Source organism: Homalodisca vitripennis, chromosome 7, assembly GCF_021130785.1.
Source record: "Homalodisca vitripennis isolate AUS2020 chromosome 7, UT_GWSS_2.1, whole genome shotgun sequence".
Lineage (NCBI taxonomy): Eukaryota > Metazoa > Arthropoda > Insecta > Hemiptera > Cicadellidae > Homalodisca > Homalodisca vitripennis.
In genome coordinates this window covers 88,083,050-88,103,390 of record NC_060213.1, presented here as the reverse complement: position 1 = coordinate 88,103,390, position 20,341 = coordinate 88,083,050, and the positions used below count along the sequence as shown (strand labels likewise).

The window sequence follows — 20,341 nt, the reverse complement described above, 5'->3', positions numbered from 1 at the left end:
GAATGTGACGGTATTGGGGGGAACTGTTTAAAAGGTTGGCGAGAAAAGCAAGTCTTCAAAGGCCTCTTCAAGATCAAATACTAAACAGCAGCTACCTTTTACGAGTTTTGTAAATCAAACATATCCAAAATAAATTTTCCATTTCATTTCAAAAGAATCGCAGATGATGTTCGCCGACAGCTTGAAACACGTTTGAAAACCTTAATTACTCTTCCAGGTACCAGAAGTTTTTCACAAACTTTAGACCCTTGGACTCTTCAGGAACATTAGAAGCAAGGCGAATTAGTACTGATGAACATCCTAGCCTAACGTACAATTTAAGGAGAGGGTTGGCCTTAAATGTAAGAGAAGAAGATTTGTACCCCTCACGCTACATTGCTTGTAAATACGACAATCTTTGGTTCTTTGGGATAATAACAAATGTTGCCAAGGAAGATGGAGACGCTACAGTAAAATTTCTTCATCCAGCAGGACCATCCCCCTCATTTTACTGGCCAAAACGAGATGATATATGTGATGTGTCCGATTCCACACATCCTTGCAGTGGTTGAGCCTCCACACAACCTCGACTGAAGAACATATCAATTTCTCACCAGAGTGCATAAAATTAATTGAAAAGCTAATGGTTCATTAACTTTCAAAGCCTTAAAATAAGTACAGTGAAAGGGTGAATTATGATTTCCAAACATAAAAATGTAATTTATCCTTGTTTAACAAGCCTATACCCATTTATTGAAAACCAGGCGAACTTCACATTGCTCGTAAGTAATATAATGTCACTTTCAATGGTATCAATAAATAGAAGGAAGAAAATACACAAAACTTTTATTTTATTAAATTAAAGCCCATTTCATATAGATAATTTAGGGGGGGAAAAATTCTTGATTATCTCATTCCCTTTTTGAGATATTTAATTTTACGCTGAGCCATGTTCCCGTTTTTTTAAATTGTAAAAGTTCAAAAAATATTTTTTTTTATAATATTTTATGCTTAGCTTAGGGTTATGTTATATATTTTTTTTAACTTCCTTATACTTATATAAACCTACCTTAAAAATTTCACCAAGATTGGGTGCCAAATAAGTGAATGAGAATTTTTTTTTTTCTATCCTAATACACGTTTTTACTGGGCACTATCCAATGCTCGGAAAACTGAGAAACGACCAAAACTTTAAAGTGCCATAACTAAAAAAGTATGTGAGATAAAAATTTAAAATTTGGTGGTGTTATTAATCTCTATATATAGAACAAATGTACCAAGTTTCATAAAAATCTGAGGTGTTTTGGTGAAATGACCCTGGTTGAATTGACATGGAATGACCCACTATAGATATATACTCTTTACGTTTTTACACAATTATGGTCTCTATACTTTAAATGATGTATTATACTTTTTAAACAGAATTATTTACCATTAGATGTTACAACGGGTGGATACAAAGACTTTCAAATAATGCTAGACTGTAATGATTCTTATTTGTGATTTATATATATTTTTTACAATGCTGGTCACACAACTTGTGAAGTGGCCAGTTTAATTTCTCAAACGTATACATGTATGTATTGCTATGTTCTTTTTACTAAAAGAAATAAAATTCATTTATTTATAATAGATTTATAGTTAATGAACCAACCAAAAAAATATGCATCTTTTAGAAATGTTCATCAAATATTAAGAAGCTTTTAAACATGGCAGGTTACGTAGCTCTGATCAATTTCTTTCATCTATAAAATACGAAATACTGCTTGTCAATTATTATTACATCAATATTTAAAGCTAAAAGCTTTAAATAAAAATAATCCTCAAACTCTCAAAAGAAGAAGAATTAATAACTGACTGGTTTAGCAACAATAGGTAGAAAATATGTACTGGCAAAAGTATTAAGAAACCATAGTCTTTTAAACCCCCACAATATTTTTGCTGACAAAAATAAGAATTTAAAATAGAATAAAATCAAGAAATATTTATTTATTAAGCATAGTGAAAAATGTACAAAACAGCCTCCCACCTCCTCTTGAGGATGAGGAGTGTCACTGCTCCAGACACGCAAGGCTGCCTGGTGCTTCTTCGCTCTCTTGTTCAGATACACTTCAATACTGGTCATGAGCATCTCCAGAGCCTGTTCCTTCTTCTCGTACAGCTCCCGGCCCACCCATGGCAGGCAGGACATCACAGCGTACACGTACCAGTCCTTGCGCACCTGTATCAGATAAATACTCATTATACTGACTTCTTAACACTTCAATTCATTTTACAACTTACAAATTCAATGACTAAGGAGGAATTTATTATAAATTTGAAACATCTAAAGAAGCATAGAAAAACTAATATTAATACTATAATACCTATTATTAATACTAAGTGGACTCCTAAATAATAACATTATTGGCTTAATATTGGCATAATAATAGGCTTTGCCTTTGGGACCCTATTTTCCTATTAAAATTATATTTGATTTGTCATAACAGAATTTTATATTATGTTAATATACATTTTGTAATACTCATATGATTTTGTCTTGCTACTAATATTTATGTTTTTTTTAGGAAATAAATCATTTATTCATTATTCATTTATTCATCGTTTTATTAAGGTTGTTATATAAAATTAATTATTTAGCCTTTTTATACTTTTTATGAGTTTTATCAAATCGAATCAACTCTTCTCGTTGACTCTTTATACTGATCTAAGCATTGGTTTATTTTTAATTGGTGTAAATACTATATGTAAATAATTTTAGAAATAATTGTCTTCTTTTATCTAACCATGTTTACTAAGGATCACAAAACAAATAATTTAATATGCCATGTTTGGTAGTGTAGTACTATATAACTAAAAAGTTCCTCTACACTAAAAATTCCACTGATACTTTTCACAATTTTTAATTTCTCTTATGGTTCTCATTCTAATTATGTATACTTATCATAAGTAATCCGCGGACAGGAATGAGTAATGAACTCTTTTGTACAGCCATGTAGGTTTTTAAAAAAATTAGCTTTTTATACTTTAGACTTAAATCTGCACCTAAAGAAAAATTATTGTCTAAAAATTAACTGTATAATTAAAAACAGCATGAATTCTGAGCAATATAAAAAAATTTAAAAGTAATAAAGTAATATATACATTTCAGAAAAAAATCGTAAAATGATAGTCTAAAAAAAATTGTAGTCTATAAACATTTTTGAACAGTACAAAAATAGCAATATTTCTTGAAACTTCAAAAATTTACACCTTGGGAACTAATCAATGAAGCACTGTCAAATTTTGGAGATTATCTTATATCCACAGATAGAATAAACATACAAAACTGCATTAAAATCTGTGATGGTGGGTTACACCCCCTGGTCCCTGGATGAATTGACATGGAATGATCCTATATCAAAGCAATGTAATAAATTCATTACTTGTGATAAAAAAACATGTCATACATGCATTCTTTATTAACCCTTTCAGTGCCAACGTCCGACTAGAAGGACGTCGACGAAATGTGCAAGAAGAGCCAACATCCGACTACATGGACGATCGCAAAATGTGCAAGCAGAGGCAATGTCCGACTACACGGACGTGTAGAAAAAAAATTCTAAAAAATACAAAAAGTGGTTTAACGGACGCAATTTTGTTATATATATATATATATATATATATATATATTTATAAAGGACCAATCCTTAATAAAAACAATTGGTCAAAAGTATTTTATCATATTTGTATCACGGAGAGTGTTGGAAGATGAGAGTGATTGTTCTGTGAGTAGTTTGAGTGAAAGTGATGAGTCTCCTAGTGTAGGTTTGGACAATACAGACAGCGATCCGGATTACGATCCTAATTTGCCCTCAACATCGCAAACTGATAGGTCTAGACTAAATTACTTGTCCTTTAGACCTTTACAAAATGATTGTTAATCATCTGATGATGATGCCCTAGACGTAGAACTTGGGTTTGAAACACGACCTAGGCCTAACCTACAAAAAAAGGCCTAGAGGTCGACCAAGTAATGTAGGCCTACAGGAATCATCAAACCTCTTGCTAGGCTAGAATATACTGTGGCACTTATAGAAGAACTGTCTACAGAGTGGCTGGCCCTCCAGGAAAGGAGGCCTGTGCTATACAATTTACCTGGAAATAACCGGCAGAGAAATGAAGCCAGTAACGGTGGTGGTGATGGCAATTGGACAATGTTTTTAGATAAACTGCCAAATAAAAAAGAACTGAAATGCTCTGTATGTAGCAAAAAAAAGTACCCAGGCAGGAGGAAAAAGGAAGAAGGCTACCTTTTCTTGTAAAACATGTAAGAAGGGACTTCACCCATATTGTTTATCATTTCACAAGTGTTAATTTTTTTTATCTTCAAGCTAGTTTTCTAAAAACTGTATAATATATAGGACTAGGCTAAGTGTTTTTCATTGTGTAATTGGATTTAAGAACAGTTACAGATACAGTTTTATGTATAAATACACTTCTTTTATAAAGTGCAACACAATTTTTAGTGAAATGAGCGAAAATCAAGATTCGCAATATTTCTAAAACCAATCCTAAAAACTTTATTTTTAAAGATAACAGTTTAAATTTTTGTATATATGTTTCAAACTATGTGGAAGTTTAAAAAGTAACACTACTTACAGAGTGAGGAATTTTTCACTTATTATATTTTTACAGTAAACTGAAAAATGCATCAAAAAATGTATGTAAGTATTATTTTCCTTAATTTATTTTTTTGTTATACATATTTAGTAAAGTTATTATAGATGTTTATATTTAAAGTGATTATTTATGAGCAAAACAAAACAAAAAGTATCCATTTTCATCAATAAATAATTAATCTATGATCTTTTTTGTGAACAGCTAAAAAAGCCAATTATTGCTTGGCACTTCTTGCATCTACACATGGAGATATACCTGGCATTTCTTGCTCATACTCTAGGGATAATGTCTGGCACTGAAAAGGTTAACTGATTACTCCTACAACGTGGTTACTTGTGTTGCAGTCAATGATCAATTGGTTTTTTAAATAATTATTAAAACATATTTAAGTGACAACTATTTAAAATACCTTTCCTGGAGACAATAAAAATAGAAAAAAATACATACAGGGTGATTCATGAAGTTCTCCCCCCACTTCTACACCACATTGTACTAGTAAAAATAATGAAAAAATGTTATATAAACATAGGTCCGAAAACGCTTCGTTAGCGAGTTACAGGTAGCAAAAGATTTCGCCTGAATTCCTGGGTAAAGAGTAAAATAAAGCCATACTGAACTTTTGGAAAGGTAAGAAAAAGTAAGAAATATCGTGGATTCTTATGTATTTTTACCTCATAAAGCTAATAAAATAGGTTTCAGAACTGTACCTGTAGTAGTTTTTGAGGGATTCAGGGTTAAATGCAAAAAATCGGGGCACGAAAACAATGTTTTTTTTAAGTTTGATGTACAATAACTGTGTTAAATTGGTAATAAATACATAAAATCAACAAACATTAATTGTAGAGAATTTAATTCTGAAAAAATTGATATAATCAAAAGTCTAAAATAAAACAGAAATAAGTACCAAAAAAAATCGGATTTTATTCAGTATAATACATTACTACCTGTAAAGAAATACCGTACGGTATTTAGTTAAAATAAAACAAAAACAAAATGTTTGTTCCTTAATGATGAGATAAATTGAGAAAACAAGATTAACTGTTAAATAAATTTGTTTGTAAATAAAAATATCATGTTTTATTACGTTGTATTTTATTTTAAATAAAAATTTACATCAAATATTTGAAAATAAATGAAGCAAACATTTTCCCATAATTGTTTACTAATCATCGAAATGCAGTTTTTTGTTTTATTAATTTTCTAAGTTGGTAACGCACGAATAACAGCTGATCAACAATGGTATTCTGTATTGTTACGTAGGAACTGTGTATTAGTGGTGTTTTGCAAGCTACAGCAGGAGATCGGGTTCTGTGAATCGTGTTATTAAATGAAATTTTTCTGTGAGTTATAATTCGATTGTTTATTCAGCGAAAAAAATGCCTTACTTATTTACATCAGAGGAATACGCTGATATGGTTTTTATTTTGGGTTACTGTAATGGTAATGCTAGAGCTGCTGTAGAAGAATATGAACTACGTTACCCTAATAGGAGGATTCCAGATACCAAAAAACAATTTCAGGAACTTTTCGTACTCTTCGGGAAACAGGATCACTACCAAGTACTAGAACCAATTATGAACAACTGTCCAACTTGATGATGATATTGTTATTAATGCTGTTCATCGCAGTCCAGGTGTAAGTACACGACGTATTTCTAGGCGGATAGGAGTTTCGCAGTCAACGGTGTGGAGGTCACTTAATCGAAACAAATTTTATATCCGTTTCATAAACAAAAGGTTCAACATCTACAGCTAGGGGGATGGTCCGCTTCGCTTGGAGTTTTGCAACTTTTTGAATATTATAATCAACTCTACAAGCGTATTTTGTTTACGGATGAGGCACAATTCACTCGGGATGGTGTCAATAACTTGCACAATGAACACTCATTGGGCAGAAGAAAATCCACATGAGGTAGTAGAACAGAACTTTCAACACCGATTTAGCGTCAATGTCTGGTGTGGCCTTTTGCACAATCGGCTGATTGGACCTTTCATATTACCTGGACGCCTAAATGCTGAGTTTTATTTGCATTTCCTTCAAGAAGAGTTGCCCGCAGCTGTTAGAGAATGTTCCTTTACATCTCAGACAAAATTTGTACTTCCAGCATGACGGAGCACCTCCCCACTTTTCACGTGCCGTTTCTGCTTACTTAAATCATCAATTTTCCTGGACACTGTATTGGTCGTGGAGGGGCCTCACTCTTGGCCACCAAGATCACCAGATCTATCTCCATTGGATTATTTGCATCTGGGGATGGATGAAAGACATTGTATACAAGACAAAAGTGAATTCTCATGATGAATTAATTGCCCGTATTATATGGATTCGGCTGTGCAGATACAGGGAAGTCCTGACAAAATTAAGAAACGCAACAAAAGCAATACACAAACGTGCTGCAAAATGTATTTATAATGATGGCCTCATTTTCGAACATCTATTATAAAAAGGTGCGTACGGTTGGGCCCAACCTGATTAATTTTTGCTTAAAACTAGTAATGTATTATACTGAATAAAATCGATTTTTTGGTACTTATTTATGTTTGTTGATTTTATGTATTTATTACCAATTTAACAAAGTTATTGTACATCAAACTTAAAAAAACATTGTTCTTGCCCCAATTTTTTGCATTTAACCCTGAATCCCTCAAAAACTACTACAGGTACAGTTTTCTGAAACCTATTTTATTAGCTTTATCAGGTAAAAATACATAAGAATCCACGATATTCTTACTTAATTAACCTTTCCAAAAGTTCAGTATGGAAGATTTTACTCTTTACCCAGGAATTCAGGCGAAATCTTTTGCTAGCTGTAACTCGTGTAATGAAGCGTTTTCGGACCTATGTTTATATAACATTTTTTCATTATTTTTACTAGTACAATGTGCTGTAGAAGTAGGGGGAGAACTTCATGAATCACCCTGTATATTTGATCATACCACAAGTAATTGTATGTACATTTAAAGTAGTATTTAGGAATATCTTGTAACCAGGCCAATATAAAAACAGCTGAATGGAGTGACATGTTTCTTTATTAGCCTATAGAAATGTTTTATTACATATCCTTTTTTGTAATATTTTGTTAAAAACACGCATTACCAGAACTTTTAATCCATATACATATTGTAAAACAATTACTTTCTTATCTTCAGAAAATTTATTTACATATATTTATATGACTACCTTATCTCAAGACAAATTATTTTGTTCCTAGACATCCAAAATGTACTCACGTTGGGCACACCATCTTCCTTGGCCACATCCAATAAGTTGTCTAGCATCTGTAGCAAAGAGTTTGCAGCGATGACGTAGCAGTTGACAAGATCTGCCAGAAATCTCAGAGCATAACGAGCTGCGTCCCAATTGCAAGCTTTTAATGAATCCTTAAGTGTGCGCACCATGTGCTCAACAAACTGTGTAACACAAACAAGTAAACAATTCATTCTTATTGTGCCAATGTCAAAACTATACTTAAAATAATATGGATCTACTAATTCCTATATGAACCACAACAATGACTAAGATTTTGTTTCACTAAGAACCACCCAGTTTGCTGTTACTTTTGTAATACTACTGTAATTTGTTTTAATACTGTAATACAAGCTCCAAAGCTTGTATTAGAGTAGATGAAAATGTCAAATTTAGCAAAAGACTTTCAATATTCAAATTGGAAATTTGCATAACTGTACAAAGTATGAGTGGTAGTACAACCGACAATAGCATAACTTCATTTTAATAAAGATTGGTGAACAAACGTACTTGCTCTGCCACGTTAAATAAGTATTTTGACAATAGTTATTATTAAATTATACCCATAAGTTTGCGGTTAGTAACTTTAAGATAATAAACTTAAAAACAATCAGTTCAAAATTTCAATACTCGAAATGGTTTATATTAACATAATTAATTTCCAACAATAGTATTACTGATTCGATTTTGCTTACAGTATCACAATTATTTTGACTCAAAGAAACCTCTACACTTTGATGATTCAAGCTAGATATCTAAGTGTAGATATTTGTATATTTTAAATAAGCACATCTAATCTCTTTGTAATTGAATGACAAAATAGGCCCTTTTTCTGTTTCAAAATAAAATAGAATATAATTTTTAATCCACTAAACAGAGTTATTGAATAATCAAGGATTGGTTTGGGTAAGAAGTAAGCAAAGGTATTCTATGTTAGGTTACTAATAAGTATAGATTTAATTACCTCTCCTCCAAAATTGTAATTCTTTGCATTCAGCAGACCGACTAGGGTAGTGTAGATAGAGCATTTTTCAGGCATTTTAATTGCGCAATCAGTGAGAATGCGCAAGACTTTGGCCCTAAAGGTGGACAAATCAGCTTCCAAAACACTGGCTAGTCCTTCAAGATTACTTTCTAGAGATGAGGTGCTCTGAAAAAAAAAAAGAAAAATATCAGTGTACAAATATCTGTGTGCCACTTCAGACTTAAATGCATCTTTTAGAAGTCATATGAAAATTTATTTAGTTAATTCTTATGTCAAAACACGTGTATTTTTAAATTACTTGTGCAATGCAGATGTTGGTATGCGAAACATTCATTTTAATCAAGACATACCCTAAATTAAACCCTGTGCTTTAAATCTCAACATTGTTAGAAAACTGTTTTATAACATTACATTTCTAATGTGGTAAAACATGTTACTATCACAAATTAGTTGTTTAAAATTAATAATGAAATGATCTTGAATTTATAGAATCTTAATAGATAACTTATTATGCAAGCCTGGGGCATATGCTATAGGAATCTTATATCAACATAACAAAAAAAACCTAACTGAGTGTCCTGTATCTTGATTGCCTGTGTACTTTTGTTTGTTAAGTACACAGGGCAGATCCTCACGGTTTCTCACAAATAATAAGCAAGTTACGAGGACATCTATCACTACAACACAAGTACTGTGCTGATCTTCAATTTTTCAGCCCAACACTGTGAAGATGAATCCCAAAGTGTTTCTTTCTTTCACTGCATTGTATTTGCTTTGATAATGTAAATGGTGAAACCAACTCCTTAGCTTACGTATCACGTACCTAAATCTTTGATTGCCAACACTTTTTAAATCTACAAATTTCAACTTTCCAAATCTAAAAACAACAATACTAATACAAATCTATGTTTAAATGTTTAATAGTACGAAATGTTAAAATGGAATCTATGTTTTAACATGCTGATTTAAAAAATTACTTTTATAAGTCTACCACTGTACCTAGCTGGCTGAAAGATAATTCCGACTACTAAAGCAATTTTTTGAAAATGAATATTAGATAATGAACACTTATGTTCAAAATCATACATGTAAGTTCGAAATAATTTCAATTTATTCACGTTCAAAATTCTAAAGTGATAAACTTTTGTAATTTACTTTATCTTATTTATTAGAGAAAATTATTATTCCATTATTATGCCACTGTAAAAGGAGCTATTGATAGAAAATGCTAGAAAAAGGTAGGTTGTGAACTTTGCATGAAGTGGAAACACTTGCTTTGAGCTGTGAATGTGATACAATTTTTTTCTGATTTACTGTATCACATTCACAGCTGTATCTAGGAAGGTTTTTGGTGTAAATTACAATTTTTGTTCTGATTTACTGTAATTCACACCAAAAACCTTCCTTTTTACTTACTGTTTCCAAAAGCAACAGTAAAGGTAACTTAATTAATCAGGGAAGTTGAGCCTTCTAGATAAAACAAAACATTACTATATAATTGTACTGACATTAATTCTCAAGCTTAAACATTTAAGAAAATACTGGCACTAAAGAGAGAAGAAAGACGATTAAAAGATAAGATACTTGGTATTTTGCAATTTTTTCAGTGTATTCAAATCATTGCATCTATTTAGCAGTATATGAGGTCTATATTCCTTACCTTTTCACCGACACGCAATATTAAGGATTCAAGTCGATCTTCGATTTCTTGGTTTTCTGAAACCCTCCTTCTCTTTCTGTATGCTCTATCTGTAAGACATAAAATTTAGTATTCACACATGTGGATGCTTCAGAGGTTGGTCTACAGGTTTGTTTGAGAGGTATTGTTAAATTTAGATTACATAAGATCTACATTAAATTACATTTTATCTGGAATATCTATACACTGGGCACAATTTATCAAACTGAAATATACAGCACAATAACATTACATTGTTATTTTGCCATGTCTGCACGATTCCACCAGAAATTTGTTTTCCTCAACCGTTCCCTATATTCCACTCAAGCTGAATGGTGTATACAGTATAAACTGATTTCACCATTAAAGAAAACAGTTACACATTCCACTGGATGGCATTCTCTATTCATGTTATAAAACTAAATTAAAATGTTTTAAGAATTGTTTGAACAAGAAAGTGTATACAACAATATTAAAAGAAGACTCTCAAGAATATCTATGCAAAGATGCACCACATAACATGAACTATATAAACTTACTTACAAGTATCAAATTTATCGTGCTACATGGTGAAATCTATGTTAGTATTTGTTGTATGTTATAAATAGTGTGTAAATTTAAACCAGATTTGGTTGTTTTGGTGGTAAAAATATTGTTTGTTAAGGACTTGACAAGAACTTCTTGGATCGTATCAATGTCTATCTGTATAATAATAATTCCTGATAGAAACCTCCCATAGTCTTCAGATTCTAGAGGTTTCTACTCTTGGTCCAAGGAACAACTTTATTGGTTTTAGAGTCATAAAGTAAAAGGGCATTCCGTTTATTTGTGCAATACCTCTTTTGTTACTTTTTAACCGGGTTTTTCAAACTCCAATTTTTTTCTAAGGATGATCTTATTAATTAGATACACTATCAAATCACTAACTTCTATTATACTTATGCGTTTTGTTGTTCAGCAATTACTATACAGTACGTATAGGTGTTTTAGAAGATTTCTATTTAATTGCAACTTTTGATTGGTAATACTCTACATAATTTTTCAAACAGCAATAACAGCATATTGTTCAATCATGGACGGCTTGAGGAGCTTCAATTTAAACAATACCACTGATTCTTCATGTAATACTGAACTTCAAGAATAGACATAAGTTATTGAACATTCTGATGAAGAAATCTACATCTTTTGTGAACTGAATACCAAGAAAATTTTCATTGTGGATTTTAACCAACTCAAAATAGTTTGTTACTGTTCATCATGTGCCATTGTTAATGACCACTTAATGGATATCACCAATTTTATCCAAGAAATTGCAAGTATTATATCCTTTTTACATTACCGTCTACATGGAGCACCGCTGAGCACCGCTGACGACAGTTCCTAAGGACTGTATACACACAACATTGATCTTTATCCAGGAGCGCATATATAGCGCAAGGATAGAGTATTAGGATTTTTTTGCTTGTGCACCCCAAAATTCTTTTTCTTATATGTAACTTTTTCTATTTTTTATCAATAATTCTTGTATTGTCTTGTTTTATGTGATTTTAGTCATCTTAGTAGCTTACCTTAATACTTGTAAAATGGTGTATGCCTATTATAACTGAAAATTAATTTCAACACTCGATATTTTGAATAATTTACATCTTATGTGAGAATACCAATAAAAGTCCAAAGATACAACAAATTATTTGGGAAGGGAGTCTGCCTTGAAAGCTTTGAATCAAAAATATACTTCAAGATACTAGGCCTATCAATAGAAAATAGCAAAATGATAGAGGATGTAATCATGAATGCTTGAAGGCTAAAAATATGACAAACTCACCTAACCATATTTTGAAAGAGGAAAGAGAAAGAGAACAATATTCTTCATTCTTTGCACATAAAGACTTTAAAATTGCTTTATGTGCTTAAAAGAAAAATATTTTCTGTTCATTCTGATACAATGTCTTAATTTAATATCTTAATTAAGGCTAATGCCATTGTGCGTAACCTACTGGGTAATTAAGAGCAATGTAGACCACTCTGTGCAGATAGATCTGCAGTGACAGTGTTAAACCTAAATGTGTATTTATGGTACTTTGGTTTTATCCATAAACCACAATTTTTGGAAGAGTTTTTCTTACTGGGGGCCTAAAAAAATAAATTATTAGAAAGAATAGACTTCTTAAATTACTATGAAAATTACATATCATAATGACAATCGGTTCTTATATTATGCCTTCCAAAAGAAAGCGGTATCAGTGAGAAAGAGGGCATTATGTCCCTACCTACTATTTGTTATTCTGGCTATATAAGGAGGTAAATACATATATACATGTTATAAATATAAAAAGTTAATGGCTGCTCACGTGATCTGAGCTTAAATTTAGATACTATCTTGAGGGATGTTTTTCTTATTTTGCCAGAAGCGTGAGGTGGCGCCATCGAAACGCTCACTAATGGCAAGAGGAATTTCTAATTGGTACTTTCCCGACCTCAGATCATGTTCCAAATCAAACAACGCACTAATTAGCAGAAATCTTCTGGCAAAAAAGAAAAATCATCCCTCGAGATAGTAGTGAAATTCACTCAGATCACGTCAGTGCTCGTAAAAGATATCTTTAACTTTGGTACTAGACTACTAGTATCATATTTATGATAACCTTGTCTAAACCTATATATATATTGTGTAATAACAAGTAGCTAAGAGGGACAGAGTGACCTAACTTACTCACCTACATCTCAATAGGGTAGTATAAGTAGAAATAGTTGTACATTTGGGTAGGGTACGATAAGCGGACCCGGTTTTTTATATCGAAATTGGCAAACGATATTACTTAATCATAACCATCGATATAATCAATCGATACTGATTAATTATTTTTAACAATTAATTAAATAATCTAGGCTATATCAATAGCTGTAAACACTTTCAAATAATACTCTTAATGTAATATTTCAATTACATATAAGTAACATTTGATTATTAAAAATGACAGTCAATTTTAGAAAACTACACAACATTGCTTTGATTGCATTGCATTGAAAGATGATAAGACATGTTTTTCATGACTTCAACGTGTTTGACTCGTGCGGAAAAAAAACCATTATGTGAAATTTGTGAGAAAGAAATAACTGTAACTGTGAGAGGAGCAAATATGGTCGTATTCAGTTTTCCTAATATTGGTTATAATAATTTGTTTGATCACTGTAAATATTAGATTCATATTTTAATTTAAAACATATGATTGTTATTGAGAACTATAGATACTTTATATCGATTGATAGTCTAGGATTTGAGATGCGAATATTAGGTATCGATGATTACATTCTTCGATATAAAAAACCGGGTCCGCTTATTGTACCCTACCCGTACATTTATCCAATGATTAGGCCCTAGATTCATCCAACATTTAGACCTACTTATTAATTCAAACTTCAAGTTAGATAACAAGTATGATAAGGCTATAATATAAAAGGCGTACAGAAATTTTTTTTAAATAGGGCAAAACAAATACCAAATTGATAGTTATACATTCACACTTCTTAGATTTAAGATATCATTGAGCCAAAATTAGTTCCTTATTTCATCTGATGTCAAAACTATCCTGAAGTAAAATGCTTTAGATCTAGTTAAATTTGCATATTTCAGCCCTATCATTAGGCTACATACAATCATTTGCAAAAATGGTAGACTATTTAAATATGTTAATATTTGGTTTAAAGTTGTTCATATAAATAAGGTTTGAACAGTAAAAATGTAGCTCAAAATAATTAATAGTTAAATGATTTAATTAGTTTAATAAATTTCTAAAAACCGAAATGAGGTCTATCATGGCCTACCTAACCTCTAATTTTACAACTAACTATATATGTTTTTGCAAATTGTACACAAAACATACCGTAACCATCATCATCTTCATGAGGTCTTCTCCGACTCATCTTGTATGCTTAACAGAATAAAACACGCGAAAATGCTTTAACTTAATTACAACACAAGCATATAATACGAGACAACGTCGAGCGTCAACAAACTGATGGGGGAGATGCCATACTGCTGAAACTTCTTCTTTTCATCAATTGTGAAACTCCAATGCAGTCTTAATACCAAATCTTATATATTATAGAATATGTGTAAAACACACGTTTTATTTTATTACGTAAAATGTGTATTGTAGTATTCCATAAATAAAACTGTACCCAATTCCATTAAATTTCAATTGAGGTTCAATTGAGTGTTCATTTTAATACGAATATTACCTATCATAATACACACCAAATATAATCATTAAAAATTGTATATTTATTTTGTTAGACTTCGTCTGTTTTAATGACCAAAGGTATAACTGGCTTTATCAAAATTATAATATTCTAAAGAAAATTTCCATTTCATTTTGGATTCTACTACATTGTTGAAAACTCCTGGAAAGTTGGAACACTGGCTGGGATATAGAATGCTTTACTTAATATGCAAAATTTACAGACTGTGTTAAAAAACCATCAGTTAAAATACTTATTCTAATTTTTACACATCCAGATATGAAATGTTTAAACATAAATAACACCTATCCGACAGTTTATTATCACAAAACATTTACTTAGTATTTAAACAAAACAATCGAGTTGAAATTGTCTTCTCTCTTTATTGATAACTGTCTTCTGAAATTCTGTTTACAATTAAATATATATATATATATCCATATTTATTGTATACAGCATGGTTTGGTTTCTTAAATCGAATGACAATTATTTCAAAAGGTAAATGGCTATTTATTTTATTCCGATTTGATCCTGCTATCCCTAACAAAACAGAAACTGATAATATATATACAATATTAATAGGAATAAAGTTGACGTTCTTCTTCTTCTCTTAGAAATAGAGTGAACTTACTCCTATAATTTCCTTACTTGTTTGTCTTTTTGTGTCGGTTAAATTTAATCAAAATACCCGCTGAATATGTTTTTCTTTAATATATCTATTACAATAATATGGACTTAGATCACACTTATAGTAGTAGTAATGAAAACATTGACAGCAAAGAGTTGAAACTTAAAAGAGATCAGGTCGATGAGGAGTATGATTCTAATAAAAATGGGTTAGCAACCAAAACTAATGTTAAAAAAGTTTTATTAAAAGGTAATATACAGCTAAAAATAAAGGACCATATGAAATAATTATTCAAAATAAAGAAAAATACAAATTAAACCCATTTTAAGTAGGAAAAATAATCAAACAACATCACAATGATATAGATTTTATTACACGTGCCGGTAATAATCTATCAGTCACTTGCAAAAATTACACTGCAGCAAATAACTTAATTGATTCACAACAATTACTGAACTACAATGTTTTTGTACCCTCCAATCTTCCAGAATTTATTAAACTTAATTGTGTTCGTATGAAGGTTGAAACTTTTGTTATTCCTGTTAAACAGTGCTTCAGATGCTTTTCATACGGACACGTGGCTAGTTCACCATGTAAAAATGATAGATTATGCAGAGATTGTGGAGACAAATTCCATTCAGAATCTGAACCTTGTTCACAACCTAAGAAATGTGTACATTGCTATGGTCCACATAGTTAGTAGTTCATCTAAGTTTTGCCCAGAGTTCAAAAGGCAGAAACTTATTAAAAACAGAACAGAATGAGTGCTAATAAGGAAGATTATTTTACTGCTAGTGCACACTATCCTATAACCTATAAAATAACAAGAGATAACCGTTTTATAAAACAATCTTATGCAGAAAAAAATAAAACAAACAAAAAATAAAACAATGATGCGGATGATCCAGAACTACCTGTAACTGGCAATAACAAACCATCTTACTAAAATCCTAATACTAGATTTTCACCTCTGAGTGATCTAGTTGAAAATGATAATAGTTCTAGTTATAGCACCTACACTTACAGAAAACCTAGATCTAAAGTGAATACCTTAAGCTACAGTAGTAACATGAATTCCAGACAAATCGCTTCAAATAGATATGGTAACACAAACAAGCCAAATCAAGGTACATGTTCAGATATCATTGAAAAAACACACTCTTCACAGTCAACAGACAATGAAAGTAATAGAGAGCAGTTAAAAACTCTTTTGCAGAATAAAATTAACGAGTTAATAAGGGGTAAATGCCTTAAAATTAACCTATCAAATACTAACACAGCAAAAAAAAAAATGAAGAGATCTTTTCATCTTACCTTATAGGTCTAAATAAAGATAACATAAGCAAAGGTAAAAATGTAAGACCTCCTGAAAGACCGAACAAAAAAGGTATAAATAGTAAATGCAGTATCATTTCTAAAACTAAATAATGTCAACCTTACTTAACCTTCATCAATGTAATTTGAGATCTCTGAAATCAAATTATCCGGAGATCATACAAATTAATGGTAACAAAAATGATTAATTTTAAGCAACCCCTACAAGGAGCAATACTAGCAGTAATTCATTACATAGTACCACAGGCTCCAAATAAACTGTTAGGCCTAACCAACTTTCTAAGTCGGATTAATACTAACAATATTAGCAATCCACTAAAGTATATGTTATATTAACAACCATGGAAATACACAATTTAAAAGTATTTCAGTGGAATGCCAGGTCATTGAAACATAAATGGCCTGAGGTAATGCGATTCTTTTCCAAAAAGGGCATTCATATTGGTGTTATACAAGACACTTGGCTAACCAATCAGGTCAAGTTGATTGACAACAATTATTATCTACTAAGACTAGACAGATTTGATGGATATGGTAGCATAGCACTAATAGTACACAACGCCATAACTACTCAAGTAGTTAGAGAAATACAGAATACAGAATCTACCCAACTCCTTAGTATTATCACCACCAATTTGAAATATCCAATTAAAATCATAAACTTGTATAGCACCAATAAGAAAATAAACAAGGAATTTTGGTTTCAAAATTTATTTTTTTATGATAAAGGGTATACTCTAGTTTGCGGTGATTTCAATGCCCACCACCCTTTTTGGGGTTGCAATAAAGCTAACAGTAGAGGTAATGATATATACAACCATTACAATAACTCCCTATTCATACTTGCAAACTCAAATAATCCAACCACAACTCCAGCTTTATCCCAACAACAGTCTATAATAGATTTAACGTTTATTACACCTAAGTTACATTAAACGATGCTCAGTTGGGATATATTACATGATCCAATGGGGAGTGATCATTTTCCAATTTCAATCAGCTTTCAAATTAATCAATAAATTTTATTCTAACATAAATCCAAACAAGAATTATACTAGAAATGTTAAGAGAGCTAATTGGGAAATGTATACGAGTACAAGCTACATAGAGCAGGTGTTGGCAGATATCCCTGACCATTCATCGGTAGATATAAATACATTTTATAACTTGATGAATGATGCAATAAATATTGCAACTCCTTGTGTAAGAAAAGCAAACAAAACGGAAAATTTAGGCTTTGTTTCTAAAACTTGGTGGACTGAAAAATGTTCTCTGGCAGTTGCTCATCGAAGGCTGTCTTTTAAAATATTTAAACAAAATATGACTGCACTTACATATAGAAATTATCAAATTGCTCAACTCAAAGCTCAGGAAGTAATTCAACAAGCGAAAAAAACAGGGTTGGTCTAATCTATGCAATCAGATTAGTGACAGAAAGTCATCAACCTATGCTTGGAAAATTATTAAAAAGCTAAAGAACAATACAATGGCCTACAATCATGAATTTGATAAAAATATTGAATTGGCAGAAATAAATTTTACATATTGTTCCAGATTATTTAGCACAAGTCAATGAAATTAACTCCCTTAATCAATATTAACAGCCAAAGAAGCTTTCTTGAGGATAGTTTTAATATGAAAGAACTTCATAATACTATTTATTCTAAGAAAAAGGATACATCGCCAGAATTAGATGGAGTCACATACAGTATGATAAAGAACCTCCCAATGAGTGCACTCTATATTCTGCTAAACTGTTACAATAGTATATGGAACTATAAAATGGAATTACCTATTCAATGGAAAGAAATAATAATAATATCTATTCTTAAACCTAATAAAATAAAGGTAATGAATAGTCATATAGGCCTATCTCATTAATCTTCTGTCTAATGAAGATCATGAATACAATGATCAAGAATAGGTTTGAGTGGCTAGTTTACAAGCAAAAAATCATTCCTGAAAATCAATTTGGATTTCGGAAGAAGCGTGGCTGCTCAGATTATTTACTTTCCACATTTACTAACCACAGATATACAGGTTGCGCTATCAAACTGTTAGGTGTGATAATAGATAATAAACTGTCATTTTCAGATCATATAAATAACCTATGCAACCAATGTCAAAAATACATAAATATCCTTAAACTGTTAGCATGTGGAAGACAGGGATCTCATCCGGACCTCATAATTAAAGTATACAGAGGTCTCATACTTGCTAAACTGGATTATTGTAGTTTTTTGATTGGTCATGTATCTGCGAAGTTACTAAATAAACGTGAAGTTATACAAAATCAAGCCTTGAGGATAACCATGAATGCATTTAAATCTACACCTATCATAGCTTTACAAACCGAAACATCAACATTACCATTAAGTATGAAGCGTACTACCGTTGCAGAAAGAGTCATATACAAAATAGTATTTGATCAAGAACATCCAGCACACTATAAAATTAATTATATCTCAATCTGTTAATCAGCATGTCACGTTATTCGAAGAATAAGAAAATCCCCCTGTATATAAAAGCCATACATAAGATTGGTGAAGTGGATCATAATTACTTTGACCATAAACTTAAAATACCAAACCACTGGGATTTGGACCGTCCAATTTTATTACCCAATCCAAATGTAGTATTTAATACATTAATAGATAATGAAAGGTACAGTAAAAAGACCTGTAATACGGCTGTAATTCATCAGGGCATAAATAGTATGTTTGTAACAAAATATAAAGATTGTTTGGCAGTTTTCACAGATGGTTCAAAATGCAATGAAAGGTTGGAGCTGCTGTTTATATTCAATCACTCCAAATAGAACGCAAATTTAAGCTAAGCCAGCATATGTCGAGTTACTCTGCAGAAATATATGCAATATATTTAGCAGTTGAGTTTGTTCTGCCTTTAAATGAAATCAGCATAGTTATATGCACTGACTCTTTATCATCTATCATGGCATTAAAAAACTGCAGTAAAGGACATAAAGAAAGTGGTATTATTATGATGATTTTAAACTGTTTGTGGAAACACAGAAAAGAATACGTATATTCAATGGATACCTGGACATATAGGAATCCAGTATAACGAGAGAGTGGACAAATTAGCAAAGGAAGCAGCTAATGATGGAGTAGAATCACAATACCTGCCAGTACCTATTGATGATTTAAAGCCTTCCAGAAAAAATGTTATGGTGTACAATTTACAAACCTCTTACAACAATCCTCAAAAGCTGGGTGGTTTAAACAGATACAGAGCCACTTTACAAAATACCCATGGTTTAAACATGTAATTTTAGCAGGTGGGAAAATCATTAATATCAGTAGATTGAGGCTGCGTCATGGCAATGTAAATGCATGTCTATACAGAATAAAAATATATTTCACTCCACTATGCATAAACTGCACAATGGCTAAGATAGAGACGATGGAACATATTTTGCTGGAATGTCCTAAGTACTCTTATGCCAGACAACTTAGCTACAAAAAAAATCAATCAAGATACAAAGCCAATCTACAGAATTCGAAAATTATACTATTATCGATTTGCTGCGAAAAGCAGACACTCAAATTTATAAATAAATGAATGA

General features: G+C 31.3%; 1 protein-coding gene across 1 annotated transcript in view; it reads right to left on the bottom strand.

Moving 5' to 3' along the window:
• Window positions 1–14,599, bottom strand: part of LOC124366034 (nuclear cap-binding protein subunit 1) — a 61,284-nt gene extending 46,685 nt beyond the window's left edge. The window contains exons 1-5 of the mRNA XM_046822238.1: window positions 14,435–14,599; window positions 10,533–10,621; window positions 8,852–9,037; window positions 7,872–8,051; window positions 2,009–2,200 (exon numbers count right to left, since the gene is read on the bottom strand). Of these exons, the coding sequence (XP_046678194.1) occupies window positions 2,009–2,200; window positions 7,872–8,051; window positions 8,852–9,037; window positions 10,533–10,621; window positions 14,435–14,474 (687 nt within the window). The 5' untranslated portion in view covers window positions 14,475–14,599. The remainder of the gene's footprint in view (window positions 1–2,008; window positions 2,201–7,871; window positions 8,052–8,851; window positions 9,038–10,532; window positions 10,622–14,434) is intronic.
• Window positions 14,600–20,341: the final 5,742 nt, after the last annotated feature.